Source organism: Zonotrichia albicollis, chromosome 6, assembly GCF_047830755.1.
Source record: "Zonotrichia albicollis isolate bZonAlb1 chromosome 6, bZonAlb1.hap1, whole genome shotgun sequence".
NCBI classification, from domain to species: Eukaryota; Metazoa; Chordata; class Aves; order Passeriformes; family Passerellidae; genus Zonotrichia; species Zonotrichia albicollis.
Genome location: NC_133824.1, coordinates 50,896,896 through 50,918,885, shown reverse-complemented (window position 1 = coordinate 50,918,885; position 21,990 = coordinate 50,896,896). Strand labels below are relative to the sequence as shown.

The window sequence follows — 21,990 nt, the reverse complement described above, 5'->3', positions numbered from 1 at the left end:
TCAGTAATGCTTCTGCTTAGTCAGCCACAGCAAATTTACTGAAAGTTTTATAAAATTTTAGCAACTGCTGGAAATTTTACTAACTGCTAAGATAACCAAGTTATCTCCGTGGTTGATGAAATTTGAAGGTCATGGAAAGCTTTGGTTGTGCAAATGTTTGTTGCTGATCCTACTTAAGATTTGGCTGAAAGGCGGGGGGAGGATTAGGGTGGCCCAACATAAGCAATGAAGGGGAACAGTGTTCCTGGGGCTTGGAACCCAAATAGAAGGCTGACAAAGAATGTAGTGGAAAACAAGGATAGGAATATCTATATAGATATATAATCTGACCTATCTATTACATATAGTTGTAGACTCAGTGGAAAATTAACTGATGAGAAGGCAAAGGACACCATTTTCCTAGCAGAGGTGTATGAAAACCAAGCTTTAGAACTTTGAATCAGAAATAAGATAGTAACTGTGAGGATTGAAATGGGATCTTGCAATTGAATGCCAGTATAATTACAGAGTGTTTGAATGTTAAGATGCCTCATCCTTGTGATCTGTCAGGATTGCCACCTGCAGACGAGGTTACCGGCCCCCTGTTTATTGCACCGGTCCGTGCGCAGAAACGTTGAGGAATAAAGAGCTGCGAGGAGTTGCTGTGGATCAGCACAGGCGTGTCAGTGCTCGCCCTGGCGGTGCTAGGCGGGCAGCTCCGGCACATCCCAGCGCTGCGGGGCCTCGGCTCGCTGCCCACCAGCGGGGCAGGGGCCGCCGTTCTCAGCCGCTGGCTCTCCCCAGGCCTTGCCTCAGGGCCGCACACGGCGGGGCCGTGAGCGAGCGGCCATGGCAGAGCCGCGAGGATCGTCGGGAGCGCGGCCGGAGCCCGCCCCTGCCGGAGCCCGCCCTGCCGGCGTCGGTAACCGCCCTTGTCGGTAACCGGTGCGCGCCCCTGCCGGTGCCAGCCGTGGCCCCCGCCATGAGCGGCGGGGCCATCGGCCCGAGCCCTTCGCCCGCTGAGGGCCGGCTCTCCCCCAGCCCCTCGGAGGGCTCGCCGCTCTCGCTCCCTTCCCGCTGCAGCTCCCCGGAGCGGGCGGAGCCTCCCGGAGCCACCCGGAGCCCGCCGGGCCATAGGTAACCCCCGCGGCAGGGACCGGGCTCTGCCCTTGTACTCGCTTCCCTCCGCCGGAGACAGGAGATTATTTTACATAAATATAGCCTTGTTTGGAGATGAGCGCTTTAAGAGCTTTGTTCCTTTTTATTGTCTTGGAAAGTCTTCTCAGTGGACACATGAGTATTTTTATAGGCTACAGTATTTCCTGCCTTAATTTAAAAGTGCTTGCAGACTGTAGGGTTGTTTTGCGTAGTGTATGTAGCTGGGTCCACAGTCAGTTTTGTATTGTAAGCGTTGCACAGCTCCTGCTCCGGCGGCTTAATTATTATCCATTTTAATTATATGCAAACATAAAATACATTCTTTTTACTTGGGATCTCGCTGGCTTGACAGGAGAACAATTCCTCATCCCTTTAAAATAGAAGCGGGAAGAGCAGGGAGACCCGATCCTAATCTGGAAAACAGCTTCACGATAGAAACTTCACAGATTTGTGCATTAACTGGGGGTGAATGTAGCTAGCGAGGCTGAGCTGAGCTAAAAGTGCCGGTGAAGTAAAGGAAGGGCAGCAGAGCTTCACGGGGTGCAGATTTCCAGCAGGGTTCTCAAATTTCCATGGAGAGCAGTGAAGGAATATGGACCACACTGCACTTTACTTAAAAGCATTTCTTGAAAAAGGTGCTAAAAGTCCAGGGAAAGTGTGTTCAAGTGTAGCCAGAAGCTTCTGAGTGAAGAAACCAGCCGGTGTTTAGTCCCTTCTTTCAGTTTTTCTGTTAGCTCTCTCTGTACTATTCCCAATGAGCAATTATATTCGTGCCCTTTGGAGTTTGTTGCAGTTTGTTCAAGCTGCAGCACGTCTTTGCAGCTTCAGGGGCTGTTTGGAACAGCTCCCAACTCGGGCCTGTTGCTGCAGTGTTGTCTGGCATCACTGAGGTGCAGCTGAGCACGGCCACTTGTAGGGCCTGAGCTGGCAGTCTGACTGTGAAAAACGCCAATCACTTGTTTTTAAAATTTTAAAAGTTTAATAGTAATAAACTGGTTATAAAATAGTACTATAATTAGAGTAATAAAAATTTGAACAGTTGAGATTAGGACAATACAAGACAATAAGAACAAAGAGTTACGGACAACCTGGGTGCCTTTTTCTGGGCAAAATAAGCCCGAAAAAGGACCCACATTAACAGAGCATTAACCCTTTAAAACAACAGCCTGTTACATATTCATACCTCTCACACATGATTCTGTCTGGTCAGTGTCAACTCTTTCTTAATCCTGACAGCTCTTCAGGGCTGAGCAAGGCAGGAAGAAGTTCATTTCTTCTGATAATGGAGCAATAAATTCTTTTTCTCTAGAAGATTTGGGTGTCCTCTGGCTGCTAGCTCGGTGAGAGTCCTTTCTTTAAGAAAAGTATCTTACATAGCATAGTTTCTATTTTGCCATTATGTTATAACCTAAAACTGTATTTACACACTAGTTAAGAAAATTGGTACAGCATAACTTTCTAACATAGCATATATAATGTTCATTTTAATATTTGCAAAAAGCCAATCATAAAATAGGCATTTTTCACATGACTAAACAGTGGGCTAAATATACCCTATGCTGCTGGGTAACACTGCTGTTGTGCTGCACGAAGTGCCTACTTGTGTTCATATGGCAGCTTCTGTCTGTAGCTACCAAGGTACCAGAATTATAATAATGAAAAACTATTTCTATGTCTAGTTTGATTTAAGATACTTACTTGCAGCTAAATGTAAGTAAGCACTTGAGCATGGGTTATTTTAAGAAGTTTATTACTTTGATTATTTTGAAGAAGTTCATAACTGCTAGAATTTCAGAAAATGGTCCTGTGAAATTCAAGGTGTGTGAGATTTAAAATGCATAGTTGATGTGCTAGGAGAGTGTGACTGGTGGCTGCAATGCACACCAAGGAAGTCTGGGTTCTGGTGCAATTGGAGAGCTTTAGACACAGTATTGGAGAAGTGTTTCTCCTAACAGGTCTTAATACTGAGCTTGTGTTTTCCTCTGTTTAAGTTTCATTTTGTGTTATTTCTTACTTGTCTGCAGTAAGTTTTTAATCTGTTACTGTGAATAACTTCTCTTGAGAAGTTGACAGCCTGAATTTCATGAGTACTGATACAAGAAAAGACATAATAAATTTCATTTTTCCTAATTTATTTGTTCTCCTATTTGTACCTTTTCTACAGTTGGTTTAATTTGTCAGTTGTGTTCCACTAGGTGCCATAATGCAAATCACACAAAGCAAAAGAATATATTGAGGAAATATCCCTGCCCAAAATGTCAAGTCTGTACAAAGTTATGGGGTTTTTTTCTGAATGTGAACATATAATACTTTTGTCCTTTAGTGAACTTTCAGAGACTTATTTTCTTACAAAATGTGTTATTAGGCATTCTTAAGTGGCATCTTTTATTATATGTATGTGTTTAAGAGCTGCCTCTGTTAAATTTTTGGTCTTTATTAATAATGCAGCATAAAAGCCCTGGAGTGCAGCAGAATGTGTGGGGCTGATGAGTATTTGGTCTGTGCTGCTTCTGTCCTTGCACTGACAGGGTTGTCCCTGCCAGTTCTGTTATTTTGCATTTCACACCATAAAAGTGGGTTTGACTGGGGAAATAAACCTGCTCCAGGTAGTTTCAGTGTGAATCAGTCACCCTGAGCTGACCAGCAAAATCCTGTTAGTGCAAACATACATGGGTAAAACAACAGGGAAGAGTAGGACACACTCTGTAACACTGACTTTGTCCCCAAATGCTTTCTAGCACAGAAATGTACTCTGAAGATGAGTGGGACAGAAAATGTTGTGCAGTTGAGTGTTGGAGTACAGCTGTGTCATTAATATATTGTACTTTTAGATTGATAAAATACAGATGCCTTACATTTAGAAATTTTATTTCTGCAGCATTAGCCTAATATGCTTGTTGGATGCTTCTTGTGTAGCTTAGGTTCAACAAACAGAATTCCTCACTGTAGTGGAACATGTATGTAGGTAGGTATTTCCAGAGCCTGTACATCAATAGGAAATAGTGAAGTCTAGTTTCATTGCTTTGTTCTCAAGAAAAAAATTCTGTGGTGTTGCAGTCGAGGCAGTCACGACACAAAGCAGAGCTCACAAGCAGTCTCAGTTGGCAACACTTTATTAGTGAAAATGGCTGATCTTTTATACACTTTCCAGTTGTTTTCCCTTCTTCTACCTTAACTATTGGCCACAATAAGTCAATACCATGCTATTGGTGAAAAGTTATAATGACTCCACCTAACTTATTAAAAATGCTTCATCCAGCTGCAGAATGCTCTTATCTTTCTTCTCTCGATCTCCTTGGTTATGGCCTTGGAGAAAGCTCCTTATCAGCTTCTTCTTCTTACTTCTTGCTCCTTTAGCTAACAGGCCTGCTGCTAGCCCCTTCCACACTGTGGCAGATAGAAGCAATCTGTTAAAGAAATTTCTTTATCTGTTTTCAAATTTTGCTGACTTGGACCCTAATATGCTGTGTTACTTATGAAATAGTACATGTATAGAATCTTATAAAAGATACTTGTGATCTGGGTCTAGGAATGCTGCATTTATTCATGAGTGACTTACATAAGGTGTTCTATTAAATGTCTAATTGAACCTTGTATAATACCATCAAGTGTTGTATGCTGGCTGTATTTCTTAAGCACATTTCCTGTGAAAGTGTTTTAATGTGGAAAACTTCCTGGATTGAACAGATAGATTCATAATGAATGGACTCTTAATGCTGAGGCTGCTTGATACCATGAATCCACTGGTGTAAGAGTTGAACAAAGAAAATAACATTCTCTGCTTTTGCTTTGCTTCTGCTAAAGACCACTGGATACATGGAGCATCTTGTGACCACAGACAGGATTTTAATGTTAAACCTCTGTTTTTCCTTGGCTTCCATCTGTGAGAAGCAAAGTGACACTTTGATGTTACGGGTATTCTTTTAGTTTAGTTCCTAAAAGGTAATGTTTGAATATGTTCCACAGTTTAGAGTTTAGCAAGAGAAATGTAGACTGTAAGGAGAGTGGTCAGAGGTGTATTATAAATGCCATTTATCCATTAGGGAGATTACTAAACAAGTAGAAAAATTATGTCATTGTTGTCACATTATGCCATGAAAGAAACGTACCTTTTCAAGACAGTAGCACTTTAACTTTTCAATCAAATACATTATAGATAATACTCTCTTCTGTTTCTTGTTTTTAATTCAGGAGGGCTGAACACTCTGAAACAGCAGAGGAGAGAAAAGCGTCACCTTGGAAAGATAACCTTTCACCATGGGAAGAGTGGTTCATTGGCAAAGAGAAGGAGCTGCGTGCCCGCCTGCAGGCTCAGGCTGCAGAGGTGATGACATCCAGCTCTTCTGAGTCCGAGTCCAGCAGAAGAGAGCAGACACAGGATTTTTTTTTCCTTGGTTGTAGAAACACAAGTAGTTGGTTTTTTTCCTTTTGTTTTTTGCAGTGTTTTAGGCCTCCATAGTGTTTGTGTTTGTCAGTGCTGGTATGAGTCATGTCATGTGCATTTTCTTTTGCTGCATGTTGTACTTCATTGAACTGGTGCTGTATAATATTTTGTTTATCCAGTTGTCAGGTAATGGTTCCATGTTAGAAGATTAAAACATTTATATAATTACTACCTTAATTTTCATCATGGGTACATAGGCCTGCATGTAGGTTGTAGATGAAAACGAGGTGTGTGCTGATTTAAGAATGCCAAGCTTCTCAGTTAGTTTTGAGGAACAATGCTGTTACCCACTCAGCACATAACTTGACAACTCTTTGGTGTCCTTTCCCAGGAAAGGGATCCCTGTTGCTGCATTTTTTCCCCTCATTCTATCTTTTTCCCCCTTGTAGATGAACAATTCCTGAGAACCAGGGCTGGGACACAACTAAGTGAGAGCACCCTGTCTTTTCCTGATTACTCTGTTTGTAGTTGCAGTTGATTAAATGATACAGTTGTAGAAAATCAAATGGGAAGTATTGGGTAGTGATTAGAACAATCACATCAAAATTAGATAATTTCTCACTTCAGTTACTGAGTAACTATTTGACCTTGAATTTTTTCCTAGCCTTTCTGGGATTGTCTGTAAAGTTTTATGTTGGCTACCTCATGTTGTTTATAGAATACCTACCACTGGAAGGTTCAGGAACAGAATTTTACAGGTCAGCAGTACTCCAAAGGAGTTTGTTAAGCTTGAGGAATATGCTTTGATCTGTTAATCCACATGAACCAAACGTTTCATGACTTCCCATTTATATCCTGGATTGGCAATGGAAATGTAAGCTAGCAGATGTCTCTCAACTCAGTATTAAGAACAGTTGCAGAACAAGCATTACTTAAGGCCATGTAGAAAACAGCCATATCATTTGTAAGATTTTGAAAACATTAGATGTTAAACTGCAACAAGACAGTGTGATATAATCAACATTTTTGTAAGATGCCGGAAGAGAATTAAATGTGTGATATTTATACCAAAAAATATTGCTCTGTTTGCATTATAAAAGGATTCTAAACTGATATCCTGAGAAACAACAGTGAGGTTTCAGATCTTTTGCTGACATTAGTACAAAGTCTGCCCTGCATGTCAAAAAGGTGGATAAACATTTGGAGTGCAGTTAGGTTGTCTTGTAAGGTGCTCAGAGTGCCATCAGCTGTGGTATTTTCAGGGTCCCAAGGATGAGGGAAGAATTGAGAATGTGACTCCATGTTCTTAGAAGGCTAATTTATTATTTTATGGTATTATATATGAAAGAATGCTATACTGAAACTATACTAAAGAATACAGAAAGGATACTTATAGAAGGTTTAACAAGATACTAATGAAAAACCCGTGAACTCTTCCCAAGTCCCAACACTTGGTCATTAAGTAAAAACAATTCACATGTTGGATAAACAATCTCCAAACCACATTCCATAGCAGCAAAACAGGAGAAGCAGATGAGATAATATTATTTTCATTTTTCTCTGAGGCTTCTCAGCTTCCTAGGAGAAGAACTCCTGGTGAACGAATTTTTCAGAAAATATGACCGTGACAATCAGCTTTTACAGTAACCAGATCCCTGCAATACAGGTGTCTTGGAACTCAAAAGAGATGTTGTTTGGGGTAACTTTGCCTCAATACAGCAACAACTGTATTTTGAAATTGTCTCTCTATTGTGGGTGTTTGAGCTTTCTGTAAGCTTCTGTTGATGTCCTACTAAACTGAAATTCTGTGTCATAAGAAAGGGGGCTGTCTCTGAAACTGACTGCAATGTAGGCACCATAAAAATCAATTTTGTGGAAATAATTCCATCTGTCTGTGTTTGAAGGTATGAATTTTCATTGAAAATTAATGATCTGTGTTAATGTTACTGTTGGAGAAGGTGGACATCTCAATTGTCTCCTTAGTTATGTTTTGTCTTTATTAATTTCACTGGAGAGATACAAATGGTTGCATATATACTGTATGTCATATAAATATACTTGGAAAATTTCTTCTCTCAAATTAAAGCTCCCGTTTGAAAATTTGCTAGAATCTACAATAATTTTGGCTTTAGTAAGCCTTAGGTTAAGCCCTAAAGTTCTAGTAGTTCTGGTACTAAAAATCACAGGTGAATAATATTTTGCTTTGCTTTTCATACCATCCACAGTGCAGAGCAGTACACATGCTAAATTTTAAATATTGTAAGAAAGTACTTCTGCAAATTAAGAGTCTACTGACTAAAAAGGCATTTCAGTAAACTGAGGAATGATTTGATGCATTTAATTGCTTCCAAAGCCTAATTAAAATATGTATTTCCAGTTAATATTGTAAAAATTATGGATTTTCATTAATTGTATTTCATAGTATTTCTGTGTTGACTGCCATTCTTCTTTTCCAGAATCTTAATGAAGAAAAATATACCAAAATCTAATGCTTACATTGTTTTCACTGCAGCACTACTGTCAGTATTGCTGTAAGTGGTTACCACAGCTTTGAAATATATACTCTTTTTCTAATTAGGAAGTGAATAAACAGCTTGAGGAAATGAAGCAAAATCAAGAATGGGAAAGAAGAAAAAGGATAGCTGAAGAGAAACACAAGGAATGGGTCCTAAAAAAGAGAGAAGAGGTAAATATTGCTTTGGCTGGAAATATTCTAGTGCATGCCATGCTTGAGTAAGCCTGTGTAAAATTTACTTAGTCTGTTTGGCCATCCATGTTTTCAGTTTGCTAAATGAATGGCTGCTTTAATTGAAAATTATAAAAACATGCCAAAGCAGCTGAACATTTTTTTCAAGAGGGATTTTTCTTTTCTGTAGGGTACAAAGGCATTTGTTTTCTGAGTAGTCACATAACTGACAGTGGGTGTGCATCTTGTGCAGTAGCCTTCTGCTGATGGTAGCTGGGGTTTTGGTCTTCAGTGCACCCTGACTTCCCAGGTTCAGTGCCCAAACATTTTTGGGTAAGTGTACATCTTGACTGTGTGCAATGTTTTGTACACCAGGTAGAGCCAGAAGGAGGATTTAGTTAAATATCACCAGGGGCAGGCAAGGAGTATTTACCAGAGGATATGGTTTAGGAGGGGAAATTGAGTTATGGGGCCAGATGGAGGGAATTCTCAGTGGAGCACAGTTAGCAATTGGAAATTCCTTCAGTCAGTAATTAATTTCTGGGTGGGATCCAAAGGCTTTTAAGTTCTCTTGAAGGAGTGCCTGGGTCCAGGGTCAGAAACAGGTTGGTGATCTCAGTGGGGCTGTGTGCCAGCTGTGTCACAGCAGGTGAGCACGTGCCCTGGGTGGCAGCAAAGGGAGTGTGGTGTTTTTGGTGTTCCTTGTGGCAGGAAGGAAATGATGAATCTGACTCTATGTTTCTAGAAGGCAAATTTATCATTTCATGATCTATATTGTATTAAAGAATGCTATACTAAAACTATACTGAAGAATAGAGAAAGGATACAGACAGAAGGCTACAAAGAATGATAATGAAAAACTTGTGACTCCTTCTAGAGTCCTGACCCAGCTGGACTGTGATTGGTCATTAAGTCAAATCAATTCACATGTTGGATAAAGAATCTCCAACCACATTCCAAAGTAGCAAAACACAGGAGAAGCAAATAAGATAATGATTGTTTTCCTTTTTCTCTGAGGCTTCTCAGATTCCCAGGAGAAGAATTTTGGGCAAGGGGATTTTTCAGGCAATATGCCAGTGACAGTGGGAGCCCTTGGGAGCCCAGGGTGTGTCCAGCCCTGGCAGTTCCTGTGTTCATAGTCCCATGGTCTGCAGCAATTCCAGCTGCTCACTGCATTGACTTCTGCTTCTGAGCAAAAGCAGATGAACATTCACCCAAAATATCACAGCAGCACTAGCTGGGTTGAGTGGGCAGACCTCCTACATTTGTTTCCATGATTTTAGAACTCCTTCAGATTCAGCCTAGAACCACTAGAATAGCATATATTTGGATCTAACCTAATTAATGTTAGTCTTAATGCTGGTTGGGTAATTGGCAGAAACCCACTGCAGAACCTATCCTGCTCTATTAATTTCTTATGGTTTATATTACTAATTAAAGTGCACAGGAAAAAGTAGATTTATTATTCAGCACATACAATTCCATTTTCCTCTTCCAAAATGAAATTTAAATGAAAATTAAATTCTGTGTGTCTGTGACTATTCATTGGCGTGAAAGAGTTGGTTTGCCTCTTAAAATAGTTCAAGTTCAGAACCACAAGTTTTCCTTCTGTCTCCTCCTCACTATCCCTACCACCTCCTTCAGTTTCCATAAATTTCTACTGATTTGGGTTTTCCTTGGAACTTTGTGGTTTTACTGGTTAACAACTTGTCTTCTGTTCGCAATGGGATTAGGAGGTCTTTTTTATGGTAATCACAGCAGCCCAGAGGACAGGAGAAAAAACATGCTTGTGCCTGGACTTCATCAAATTATGTTTTGGAAGCATAGGGTCATCCTTAGAGCAAGTGCTTAGAAAACAGTAAGCTGATTTTCATTTAAATCAGATGATTCATTGGTTAGTCTTTCTTATAAACCACACTCAAATCAAGGGTCAACTGAATTTAAAAGCTTAGCTGTCCATAGGATATGAACATTTGTGCTGTGTAGACTTCCCAATTCAAGTTTCTGCAAGATTATTTGTGGATTTGAATACAGGCTGAAGAACAAATAGGTCAGTTCAGTGACTAAGATTTTTAAAGGTGCATCAAGATTTCAGCTGTAGTTGAGGTGTGAGTCAGGAGCACTGGCAGTTGATATAATTCTCCTGGGGAGTGTGTACATATCTCCTGTTTGGAAAACACTTCATTTCCTCATGGAAGTATCCAAAGATGCTTCCTGGGGCAAATCTTGCAGTACTTTTCACTGAAGTTTGCATTAAGCACTGACCTTTTTCAAGCTGAGTTACTGATTCTGAGCTCTGTGTGCAGAGAGCAGAAAATGCTTTATTTGGAAGAGACAGTGCTTTAGGGACCTCAGCTCTGTAATCCCCTCGAGTCTGTGTCCTTTCCCATTGCTCAGTACAGCAGTGATAAAGAAAGGAAAGCACAGTGAGCACACATCAAGCTTCTTCCTTCATCTTGAGCATCCAGCACCAGGAGACACTGCTGGAACAGTCATTGTGCTGGAAGTGTGAGGGATGTTTGTATATGCATAAAACAATTCTGGTTTTCTGTATGCCAACCCAGTATCTTTGCATGGCAATTTTAGTTGTGATGTTAAATATAGTCCTTTAGGGTGAGCTTAGGAAGCAAAGTTTGAACACTGGTTTTGTCCACTACTGGTGTTTTAATTATTTAATATAGATTAAAAATCATATGCTGTTACGGTTTTCTTATGCTTCTAATAATTTTACAGAAGCTATTTTTGAAAGTAAAGGAATCCTAGCTATTTAGTATTCTTCTGTGTAAATAGCTTTTGTGGTTCTTAAAGGTGGTAAATGAACTAGAAGTAATATTTTGAAATATGAGTCATCAAAGAACATTCTAAGCCATGAAATATGTTTATACAAATGTTTGTTCATGGCAAATTTTTTCAGCTCACTAGGAATTAAAAGCTTTATAAAACCAGTTTTTAGGCACTATCTTGAACCTAATAATGCCTTTACAATTTTAAGCAAGATACTGGATCCCTCCTGGACAAAAATAGTCTTACTTTGTCTCCCTCTTAAAGTTGAGCCATTTGTGGGCAGACAGTAAATTGTCTGTTGACTTTTTAGCAAGTATCAATTGAAATCTTTTAACTCTAAAATAATGCTTAGCATGCTTTTGATTCCAGAAGGAAAATGAACATAACATGATTTTTTATGTAACTAAAATGTTTATTTCTGAGTTACTGTTAGATTTATTGATAAAAATGAAATGGATATTGTTATAAATGCTGAGCAAGTAAGTTTGGTGTTCATTTCCTGTTTTATGTGAACTTCTGATGTGAAATCTCTTTCATTTCTATCATCAGCTGTGGGACTGAACACTTTAGTAAGGTATCTGTAATTGTGGAATTGCTGATTTAAAATCAAAGTATGAAAAGCTTTTGAGAAATGCATTGTGAATGCATAAAGTGTGGAGAGCCTGTAAACTGCCATGACAGTTTAATTCTTTATCATTGTCATCACAGTCAGAACCTCTTCGGAATTAATGCTGAATAAAATGTTAGGATTAAAGCTGAGGCCTGATGACAGCAGCTTTTTGTTGCATATTAAAAGAACAACTCTGATGCAGTGCACTCTATCTTCTGCAATCTAATATAATATCTTCAAATCATAATTTAATCCACCTTTACTGGCTCTGCAAAGCTGCTTCATTATTACAGTGTCAATAGAGCATGAAGTTAGAAAGATCTGGAGTATCCAATTCATATATATACACATGTACATATAAATATTTATTTTATTGTTGTTGTGGGTTAGCCCCAGGAGGCAGCTGAGACCCCCCTTGCTGCCCCAGCTTTTCTTGCTGAGCAGGATGGTCTGGGGTTTCCCTTGGCTTGGTGGGTGTCAGTTCTGGCTGTGCACCCCCAGACTGTGCCCTGGTGCCATGGGGGGAGAGGCAGAAAAGATCTTGAAGCTTTGTAAGCACTGCTTACTGATAACCTGTCATCACAAACACTGTTTTGTTCACAAATGCAAACATAGCACAGCAGGAGCTGCTATGAAGAAAATTAGCTCCATCCAAACCAAAACCCACTACATGTGTTGTGCATGTGTTTGCAGCAGTGATGGAAATCCCCAAAGAGGAGTACTTGCATTCCAAAATAACTGAATAATTCTGAAACTCATTTTGATAACATCCCTGTATTTATTCTTTGCGCGTAATTCTTTATCCTGTAATAATGTGATCCCTAGCTGGATTTAAAGGTACCAAACTTACTACTCAGCATAAACAGAACAAGACAATTAAGGATAAAAGCATCATATAGTCAACCTAGGACACTAGCAAAGTTGTAAGAGCACAAGTAGTGAAGTTAGAATTTTCCATTGGAAAAACCAATTATTCTAATGCCAATCTAAAATTGACTGTGGCATTTCTAATGCTTAGTGCATGGTTGAATAGAGAGAAAGGCAACAATTTTTTATGGTTTTTTCCATAAAAGTAAATATTACCAAGCAGGTATTAAAAATGCAATTTGGATGTTCAACAGTTTTTATTATTCTTTTCTATAAGTCCCCTTTACTTACTGAAAAATAAAATTTTTAATGGAAGTTAGGTACAGGATGGAAAAGTTCTGTTGGAATGTTTTTTCATTGAAGATTTGCATTAAGGAGTATATGAAAGCCTAGAACCAACTTAGTGTGCAGCAATGAATGACAGTGCTCTTGGAGCAGAATTCCCTTTTTGGTGTGCTGGTTCCTCCAGAAGAGACACCTAGGTGCCAACTCTTACACCAAAGGCTTTTTGTTTAATGTGTGTTTTATCTCAGCATGGTTAATGCAGAGCACACATTGTTCCACAGCTTGAGCATTACTTTCAAGTTCAAAAGCTGGGCTTGCTCATGCTCTCTTTCTTTCATCCAATGGGTTGTTAATGATTTTGTAAGGAATGGCAGCACGCCCACAGAAGGGGTGTAGAATCCTGTCATGCCAGCCTGCAGCTTGGGGACACATTAATTGCAATCTCCTCTGGCAGAAATGTGATGAAATCCAGATCTTCCCTGTCTAGGTTCATGTTCTTGCAGCTGAACTGTTGTTGAGTCAAAGCTCTGGTTGCTAATGGAGAGCCTGATGATGTGACATGGTTTTTGCTGGCAGTTTAGACTTGAAAGAGATGCTAAGATGTCCACTTGTTTAAGACTGAAACCTTTCAAGAAGTGTGTTTGTGAGGGAAGCTTCTAGTAGAAATGCTTTCCAGTCATGAGAACCAGCTGCATTTAAGAATGAAAATTTTCTGTTTACATACCTAAGTCTGTCTTTAGGTATCTAATTTTTTTTTCCTGAGTCTGGGCCTAATTTCTTAAGGATTTTTTTTCCCCTCACATTGTGGGTCTTTTGCTCTCTGGACCTGAAAAGTCTTTACACAGAATTTTTCTGTGGTATCATGCATGATCAATGGTTATAATTTTAGGTTTTACCTGAATCTTAATTACCTTTAGATTTCCCTAAGTAGAATGAACTAATTTCTCATGGTGAGTGTTAGAATGAGTTTTAGACAGAGTTTTGGAAGAGGAATTCAGTGTGACAGGTGAATGAGTGCTCATGTATTTCAGCAGCAGTCATAGAATCCACATTCTTCTGAAGATCCCAAGAGTGTTCCAGGAATAAATACACTGAAACTTTGTGCTTGTCCCATACATGAGTCCCCACATGAACACGTTTTGGGAGAAAGATGCAGTAATTCTCCAGTTCCCAGACTGCAGTGGGGTCTGCCCTGACTCTGGGAATTTGAGCAGTAAATTGGTATAAACCAGCTTGTCAAGAGCCATCTGCAGCTCAGACTGTTGCTGATCTGCTTTCTAGCCTCTTGTTGTTTTCACATGGAAATTCTAGAGACATTAGGAAGTCTAATGTGTGGGCTAGGCTTGGTCACTGAGTGATGTTATGGGGCAAAGTTGAAAAGATAATTACAGTTGTTTGAAGGATCCAGATTTCCAAGACTGCCAGAAGTGGTTGATGTTCACAATTATTATGTGGATAAACAAGTAAATTAGGATGTGTGTTCTGATGTTGGCCATGTGGGCTTTTCCTGTATTTTGCCATCAGTCAGCATTAACTGATGCTAGAATATGCTAGCTAAGATGTCAGCAAACAGCTGTGAAGTAGAAGTTTTACCTGTGAAAAGAAGAATGTCACATTCTGCAGATCCTAAAATGGAAAGGATTGCTTTGAGAACTATGTTAAAAATATCAATCACATCATTAGTTTCTGGAAGTACTTCAACTCAGTGACAGTCTACATAGAAAATGCAGAACAGAAAGCACCTCTGCACTTTACACATTCCAGTCTCTCAATTACTCACTGATGTGAAAATACAGAAATACATACTCTAGTAGTTTTCTTCTAGCTTGATATAGTGCCTCTGATTCAAAAGCAATTAGGGTTTTTTTCCCTGCATGGAAAATTATTTACTCTTTCTACCTTCTGCCAGGAAGGAAGTGGGACACTTCTTCAGATTTTAAAATCCTTTGAGCATTCACCACATGCATGTAGGTGTGATTTTTGTGGAGAAGTTAGTAGTTAGCACTGACTCAGTAAGACACAAGCTGTGGACACTCACCATGACAGCTTTGTGGGACAGATGATTTGTGTGGGCTGGGGGATTTCCAAGCACTCACCTGAGCCAGGCTTCAGTGGGTTCTGAGAGCTGGTGGAATCACAGCACAGAGCACTGAACCTTCAGGGTAGATTTGTATCCTTTCTCCTTGGTCATGTGCTTGGCCAGGGTGGAGGAGAACAAGCCTTTCTTGGATGTTTTACAATCAATACCTTAATTTAGGTCATACCCACAACCATATAGTAGTGTGTGTAAATTTACTGGGGGTTTAGTGTATAGGTTGTGACTGTTTTGAACACAAGATCAAAGAGAATTTTTAAAACCCAATCTAAACAACATCAAGCATAAACAAGTAATTTCTTCCTTCTCATATACATGGAAAGAAAAGAAAAGGAGTGAAGGACATGGACATTAATATGCACAAGGACAGGATTTTTGATAGACTTTTATAGTGAGGATGGGAAAAAAGCTGGGGACAGTCAGGGTGACAAGCTTGGCATGGAACAGGTTACTAAAGCTGGGAATGTGATCTACAGTAACTTTATGAAGGAAAATCTGTTCTGATTGTGAGAGAAAGAGGAAACATTTCTGATTTGTCTGCAGAAAAATTTCTAGGCAGTGTCAAGTCTGCAATTCTGCAGGGAGTCCCCGTCTTAGGGATGTCTCAGTGGAAGTAAAACTCAGCAATAGTTGTGGCTTTAGTGTGTATGGCATGTTATTGTCTACATAGGACCTAATTGAACTTTGAGTCAGCCTAGAGAGTAGCTAAACTTATCTAAATACTGTGATTTAAGACACATAAGTTAAGAACTTCCCTGTCTTTCTTTTATAGTATTTAGAAAGATTTTTAGTCTTCTTTCTGCTTACAATGGTTTTCCATTATGGAACCATTCCCCTAGGTATGGAAGTAGCCCTTTTGTCATCAATTTTCTCCTATGTTTATTTTCATGTCTTTTATGTAATAGGACCCTTAGCTAAAGACTGTAGTTTTGGATGATCCTTAGTTTTGTGACTTTCATGTGTATCAGAGGTAAGTCAGCAAAAAACAAAACGTGCAAAATCTTTGTAAGCCACCTTCTCCCATAGTTTAACTCAGTGATTTCACAGATATCTCTCATCTACATTAATGCTTCTTATGTGTCCTGGACAACCATTGTTCCTGCATTTAGGGAGTATTTAGTAATGAAGAGACAGAGAAGCAGCTCTGAATAAAACGGATTGAGATGAATTGTAGGTGAAGAAGGAGGGAAAGCCTAGACAATTGGTTATTTGGTTTATTTTCAGGAAGGTGGTGTTTAAATAATTTGCCAAAAATCCATTGTTTTTTCTTTTCAGCATTTTAAAATATGGAAACATTTGTTTCATGTTAGGAAAGATCTTGTTTCCATGCTTCATTAGCATAAAAACACGTCAGAATCTGAATTTTTTTTTTAGTTCCCACAATGAAATGTATTTTTTCATTAGTCTTGGTTGTAAATTGTTTTATCACATGTACAGGCCTCACTGTTGGGAAGTTGTTTTAATAGGACCAACTGTTTTATAATTCTGTGTAGTTTTACATTCCAGAATATGCATTGTAATTGGAATGTATTAATATTTGACCATTTTCCCTACACCACCAAACAGATTAAGCTGATAATTGCTAGAATGTATTAGAAGTGGAATGGAAAAAAACCCACCAAACAACAAAAAATCAAGGGGAAAATAGAGCTAGAACACAAATTGCAATTGTTCTGTGAAATTGTGTCCATAGAGAAGTCTTTGTTGTCACATAAGAGTATTTGACAAGAGTATGCCAGAGCAGTACTACTGAAAATATCCTAATGATTTTAGGTGTAACAGCATCCCCCTTGGAGATGATGGTAAACAGAGCTGCTAAAGCCTGGCTTGCAAGAGGAGGTGGGTGGGGGGAAATCCCACAGTGCCCAGGGCAGCTGCTGATGGTACAGCTGTAGTGATGCTCCTGCTGCTGGCAAACAGAAAAGGACACACTAACTCCAGTGATTCTGTGAGCTGGCAGAAATCAGGTAAGTGTGCTGCAGAGCAACATGAGCTGAGGTTTTTATTCTCTGTGCTGCTTTATTGGGTTCCTGGTGGTTTTGGTGTGGGGGCACAAGCACTGGGCCAGCAAGTTCAGACCATCCTGTTCAGGCCAGACTGAGGGAGTTTTGCTGGTTCCCGGTGCAGTATTATGGCTTCTGCTTCATTATGCATAACTGGAGTTTCCATAACTGCAGGAAACCTGGGAAAAAGGTGGGGGAGGGACAGGGAGAGCTCTAGATTTCTGCCTTTTTGTTCTTTTAATGGGAAAAATGGTAACATATAATGGTAAAATGGGAATTTATGGTTTTCTTGAGAATGTCTTTTTCCCATATTTCATTTACTTATTATGTTTTGCAGCTGTAGTTCTAGGCATTTATATCCACACTGCCAACTGTAATAATTCTGAGTCAGGATGACTTTCTGCTAAGTTACCATCTCCTTTGTTCAAGAGGAGTGTGCAGGGAAGTGGAAAAGTAGATTTCTTAAAAGAAAAACAACAGCTCTTTTCTATTAAGAAGAAACTGGCCTTTAGTCTTGTGCCTCTCTTCCAAGTCATGTGCACAGCTTGTCTGGTAGATTTTTGTTTCTGCATGTGGATGCAGTTGCTTCAGAGCTGAGTTAAGCAGAATCAATCAGTAAATTCCAGGCACTTCATAAAGGTTACAAGGAACAGAAATGAGAGCTATTGTCACTCTTTAAGTGAAAATACCTCCCTCTCCAGATCAGGCAAAGGCCAGTGGGTGTGTGGTTGTTTGCTTAGAGAATGCTCCTCAGAACACTGTTGTTGGATACACACACACTGCAAAGATGCAGAAGTGAATGACACCAGTGGTGTGTTCTGTCTTCCAAGTCATACAGGCAGCAATTTCACTTCACCCTCAAGTTACCATTTTGCTTACCCTAGAATGTGTTTTCTCATTTTCCCTTTCATAATTTGAGCAGGAGGAATGTGTGGATTGATTTATTGAAGTGGTCTCTATGTGGATAAACTAAAGGGTATAAAATACTTAAGAGAATACCACAAAACATGAACTGTATTTTTATGTGAACTTTTTTTACTGTTTAATTGATGCTGAAGTATGCTGAACAATCTGCATATCTCAATAGAAGGGGGAAGTTTACCTGACTTGCATTTGGAACTGTAGTTTGCTCTAGATTCACTGACAAGTAAAGTTAATACACCATTGTTGAGAATTGCAACATGTATTTCATTCCCAGAAATATTGAGATACGTCTAAAGTGTCTTAAAAAAATCTCAGAATAAATAAAACAGAGCAGTAAACCTGAGGAGATCTGAAAGTAAATTTTTTATAGTATTTTTTGGACAAGTTTCTATGTCTATCATACCTGGAGTCTAGCAGTGGATTGGTTCAAAGAGCTTACAGTATCACATATTTTTTAATGTTTGTGATAATTTTCTTTGTAAATGTGTAATAAAATTTACTGTATTCCTCAAAAGAATCACTCATGGAAATATACTAAAAAAATGTCTGTTCTGTTTCTTTGATGTGTTTCACATAGGAAAGAAGAGAAAGGAAACGAAAGCTGAGCAAAGAAATGGCAGAAAAGGCCACAAGGGAACTGGAAAAAATGCAGCTAAAAGAAAAGGCTGACATAAAGTATAAAGAATGGTTAGAGAAGAAGAGAGCTGAAGAGGCAGAAAAGAAGAAGAAAGAGAAGGTGTTAATGAACTCACAATTTATTTGGATGGAGTTACTTAATCTGCAATTTATTGCAGATTCAGATTTGATATATTCAAATCTTACATTGAATATATGGACATCAAATGGCAGTGTTGTACATGAAGAAAAATCTTTCAATGCATGTTAGTGCATTAAAGAAACTGTGGTATGGTCAGCAAAGTAAGATGCATATTAATGCATTTTTGCTAATAGCCTTTGCTTTTTTTCTTAGGGAAACACTAGATTAACATGGAAATTGGAAATTGGGGGTTGGGGTTTTTCTCAGTCTTAAACCAAAAAAAGTGCATCTTTTCCATTGTTAGGAGAAGGTGCTTGTATTTGAAGAAATACTTGAATTGTATTCAGCAGTCTGGAAATCTGCAAAATATTATTTAATATTTTGTGTATATTGTACAGGCTTTGTCTAGTATTACCTTTTCTTTTTTTATTTCTAGGAAAAAGAAAAAGAACGGATGGCTGAGCTACAGGAGAAGAGAACAAGATCAGAGAAAATCTTTAAGGAATGGCTGCAAAATGCTAGAAATAAACCACAATCTGCTTTAAATGGTTTCCCAAATGGGAGGTCTACAGGTTTGTATGTACAGTACACAAATAGGGAGTGACTTGGGCTTGTGGTTCCTTCCTTCTTGTATTTTAGTGTGAAATGAAGGCTGTTTAAGACACTCATCTAATATTATCTAATTAAGACACTCATCTAATATTTGTCACATAGGAATGGTTACTTTAACTATGCTATAAGTCAGGGAAACAGATTGAGACCTTTTGTGTATTTTTCTTAGCCTTTATTTTTTATTATTTGGGAGGAAAATGACATTATTTGAGATAATTATGTGGTGTACCAAAGGATGATTTTATCTGATTTTTCTTACCAGGCATAGGAATCATTAGAGCAAAGTCTTGGGTCCTGTGAAGCAAATTAATTGTGTCATTTTCAAGTTAGTTTTGTGTTACAGAAGGTGTGTGTCAGCACACCTGAATCCACCTTAGAAAAGAGGTGGGGTTTTGAGACACAAGAACTATTAGAAGCTGGCAGAAGTCCTGTCTGAAAAAGGACTCAGGGGCACCAACCTGTGTTCTGAGCTAAAATTTTGCTTTTCACCTGCATTGCACCTCCTTGGCTTCTGTAATCCTGTTCCATTTTTTGTTTGAAAACATCTTATTTTTCTGTGCAACTGAAATAATTGCTTCTATTTGACTTTGCAACAGAAATAGTTTTGAGGCCAAAATTCTGATTTTTGAATATTCAAGAAACAGGTATAAAGCAGCTGAACAGCCTTTGCTCTTCTGCTTACATTTATTTTTAAATGGTGATATACCTTGCCTTCCTGTTTTGGTTGGACCTGCATTACAGACTGACAGCTGCAATCATTTATTTCAATCATTTTTGAAGAATATTTGTCTACTCACTTGTGTGATTCAGTGTAATGTGTTACAAACTTTGAAGTGTATCCTTCCATCACGTGGTTGGGTAAAACAAAGTAGCCAATTTGTAGACATTTACAGTTTTTAAGAACGCAAAGGACTGAGCATTCAACCTGCTTATTATTTAAGTAGAAGTGAAGAATATATCAGTTACTGTTTAAAAAGCAAAATGGTGGACTGGTTATCATTTTGAGTCACTTTAATTATGTGATGTGACTGTGCTTTCTCTGAAGATGATGTTGTGTTGTATAATTTTTGTAACTGCTTGCATTGGCAAGCTTGTGGTGTAAATATTCCTTCTAAATTATGTGTATTTTCTAAATGTTCTAGGGAGTGCTGATAGAAATCTGTATCCAGCTCCAGCATATTGTAACCCCATTCCTTGGAAGCCAGTACATGTGTCTCCCCCAAAGGAAGACACAGTTCTCAGCAGGAAGAGGAGTCAGAGACCTGCATCTTGTCAGCCGTGTGCAGCTTTACCAGTGGTGATTTCTAAGCCCAGGAGTAACCCTTGTAGTGGATCCCTGTGCAGAAAGAAGCTATAGATGGAAGAAAAAATGTTCTTACAACCTTGACCAAATGGGGCCATAAATGTGAAGTTCTGTGTAGTTACATGTCCAGTGCAGATTGCTTTGTGCCTGTCTTCCCCGCCGCCCCCCCCTTTTTTTCCTCTCCTTTTTTTAGAGCAGGTTTTGTGTTTACTGCTAGTTGACCAATCAGGCTTTTAATGTTTTTTCTATATTGCATTTTAGTTTAAGAAAAAGGAAAAGATTAATTGTAATGGGACTGTACCTCAATGCCAATAAAATGCACAGGGTTGTTTCTTCTTTTCCTCTCTTGTTGTTGAAGGAGTTCTTTTGTGGATCTAATTATTCTTTTGGGCAACAGTATTGACTAGGTTATTTTAAAGATAAATTTAATTTGTAACAAATTGTTTTGTTTTAATTTGTAACAAATTTTAAAACAGTTCTTGGCTTAATGCAGAAGGAATTGGCCTGCCTCAGTTCCAGGGTTATCATGTCACTGGGATTACAGAGATCTGCTGGGATGGCTGGAGTGCTGCAAGGAATGGCTGCAGGCTCTTGAGGAAGCACAGGCTCTTTGCCGGCCCTGATATGCACAAACCAGGGAGAGCTGCTCAGGGGTGTGAAGTCTGGGGCCAGTGATGACATGCCTCAATCTGTGAGATTTGGTCAGGTGCACCTGAGAATGCTGAGGAAGTGGCACATGCCACTGTAAGGGTGCTCTCAATGATCTTTGAGAAGTCTGATGATAAGGGGAGGTTGCTGAGAGCTAGAAGGAAGTGAATGTCAGGCCAGCCTTCAGGAGGGGTGTGGATGCAGAGCTGCAGGCCAGCACAGCCTCACATCAGTCACCTGGACAGCTGATGATGGATGTGGTGAGTGCAGCCAGCAGCCTCCTGGGCTGCAGAGGAAGAGCCTGTCCCTTGTGCCATAACCATGTGAGACCACACTGGAGTGCTGGGCCCATTCCTGGGCAGCAATGTGCCAGGAAAAGAGTGACACTGATGTTCTGGAGCAAGCTCAGTGAAGGGCCACAAAGATGATTAAGGGATTGCAGCATCTGACAAGAATGCATCTCTTTCAGAAGCTGACAGAGCTGTGACTGTTCAGCATGAAGGAGAGAAACTTCAATAATGTCTGAGCAATGTCTGTAAATACCTGGTGGCTGAAGAGAGAGAGCAGACCCTTCTCACTAGTGCCCAGGGAGTGGAAATCAAAGTACAGGAAATTCCATTTAAACAGAGGGCAAAAATGTTAAGAGGAAGAGTCATCGAACGCTGGAACAAATTGCCTAGGGATGTTGTGGAGTTTCCATTCTTGGATATACTCAGTACTTGACTGGACATAGCCCTGAGAAACCACCTCCAGTTGGCCCCTCTTGTGAACAACACAGTTGGACTAGATCATTTCTAGAGGTCCATTCCAGTCTCAACAATTCTGTTATTAATGGTGAAAAGGAAAAAGCAGAAATAAGACTTATTTTTCCTGTTGTAGTTGTATCTCTGTGAGA

At 39.3% G+C, this 21,990-nt stretch overlaps 1 protein-coding gene across 1 annotated transcript; it reads left to right on the top strand.

The window, feature by feature from the left end:
- Window positions 1-549: 549 nt before the first annotated feature.
- CCDC34 (coiled-coil domain containing 34) lies at window positions 550-20,788 on the top strand. Its single transcript, XM_014270816.3, has 6 exons — window positions 550-1,116; window positions 5,329-5,461; window positions 8,100-8,207; window positions 18,353-18,511; window positions 18,969-19,104; window positions 20,287-20,788. The coding sequence occupies exons 1-6, from the start codon at window positions 962-964 to the stop codon at window positions 20,499-20,501; spliced, it is 906 nt and encodes a 301-aa protein (XP_014126291.1). The 5' UTR covers window positions 550-961; the 3' UTR covers window positions 20,502-20,788.
- The last annotated feature ends 1,202 nt before the right edge of the window (window positions 20,789-21,990 follow it).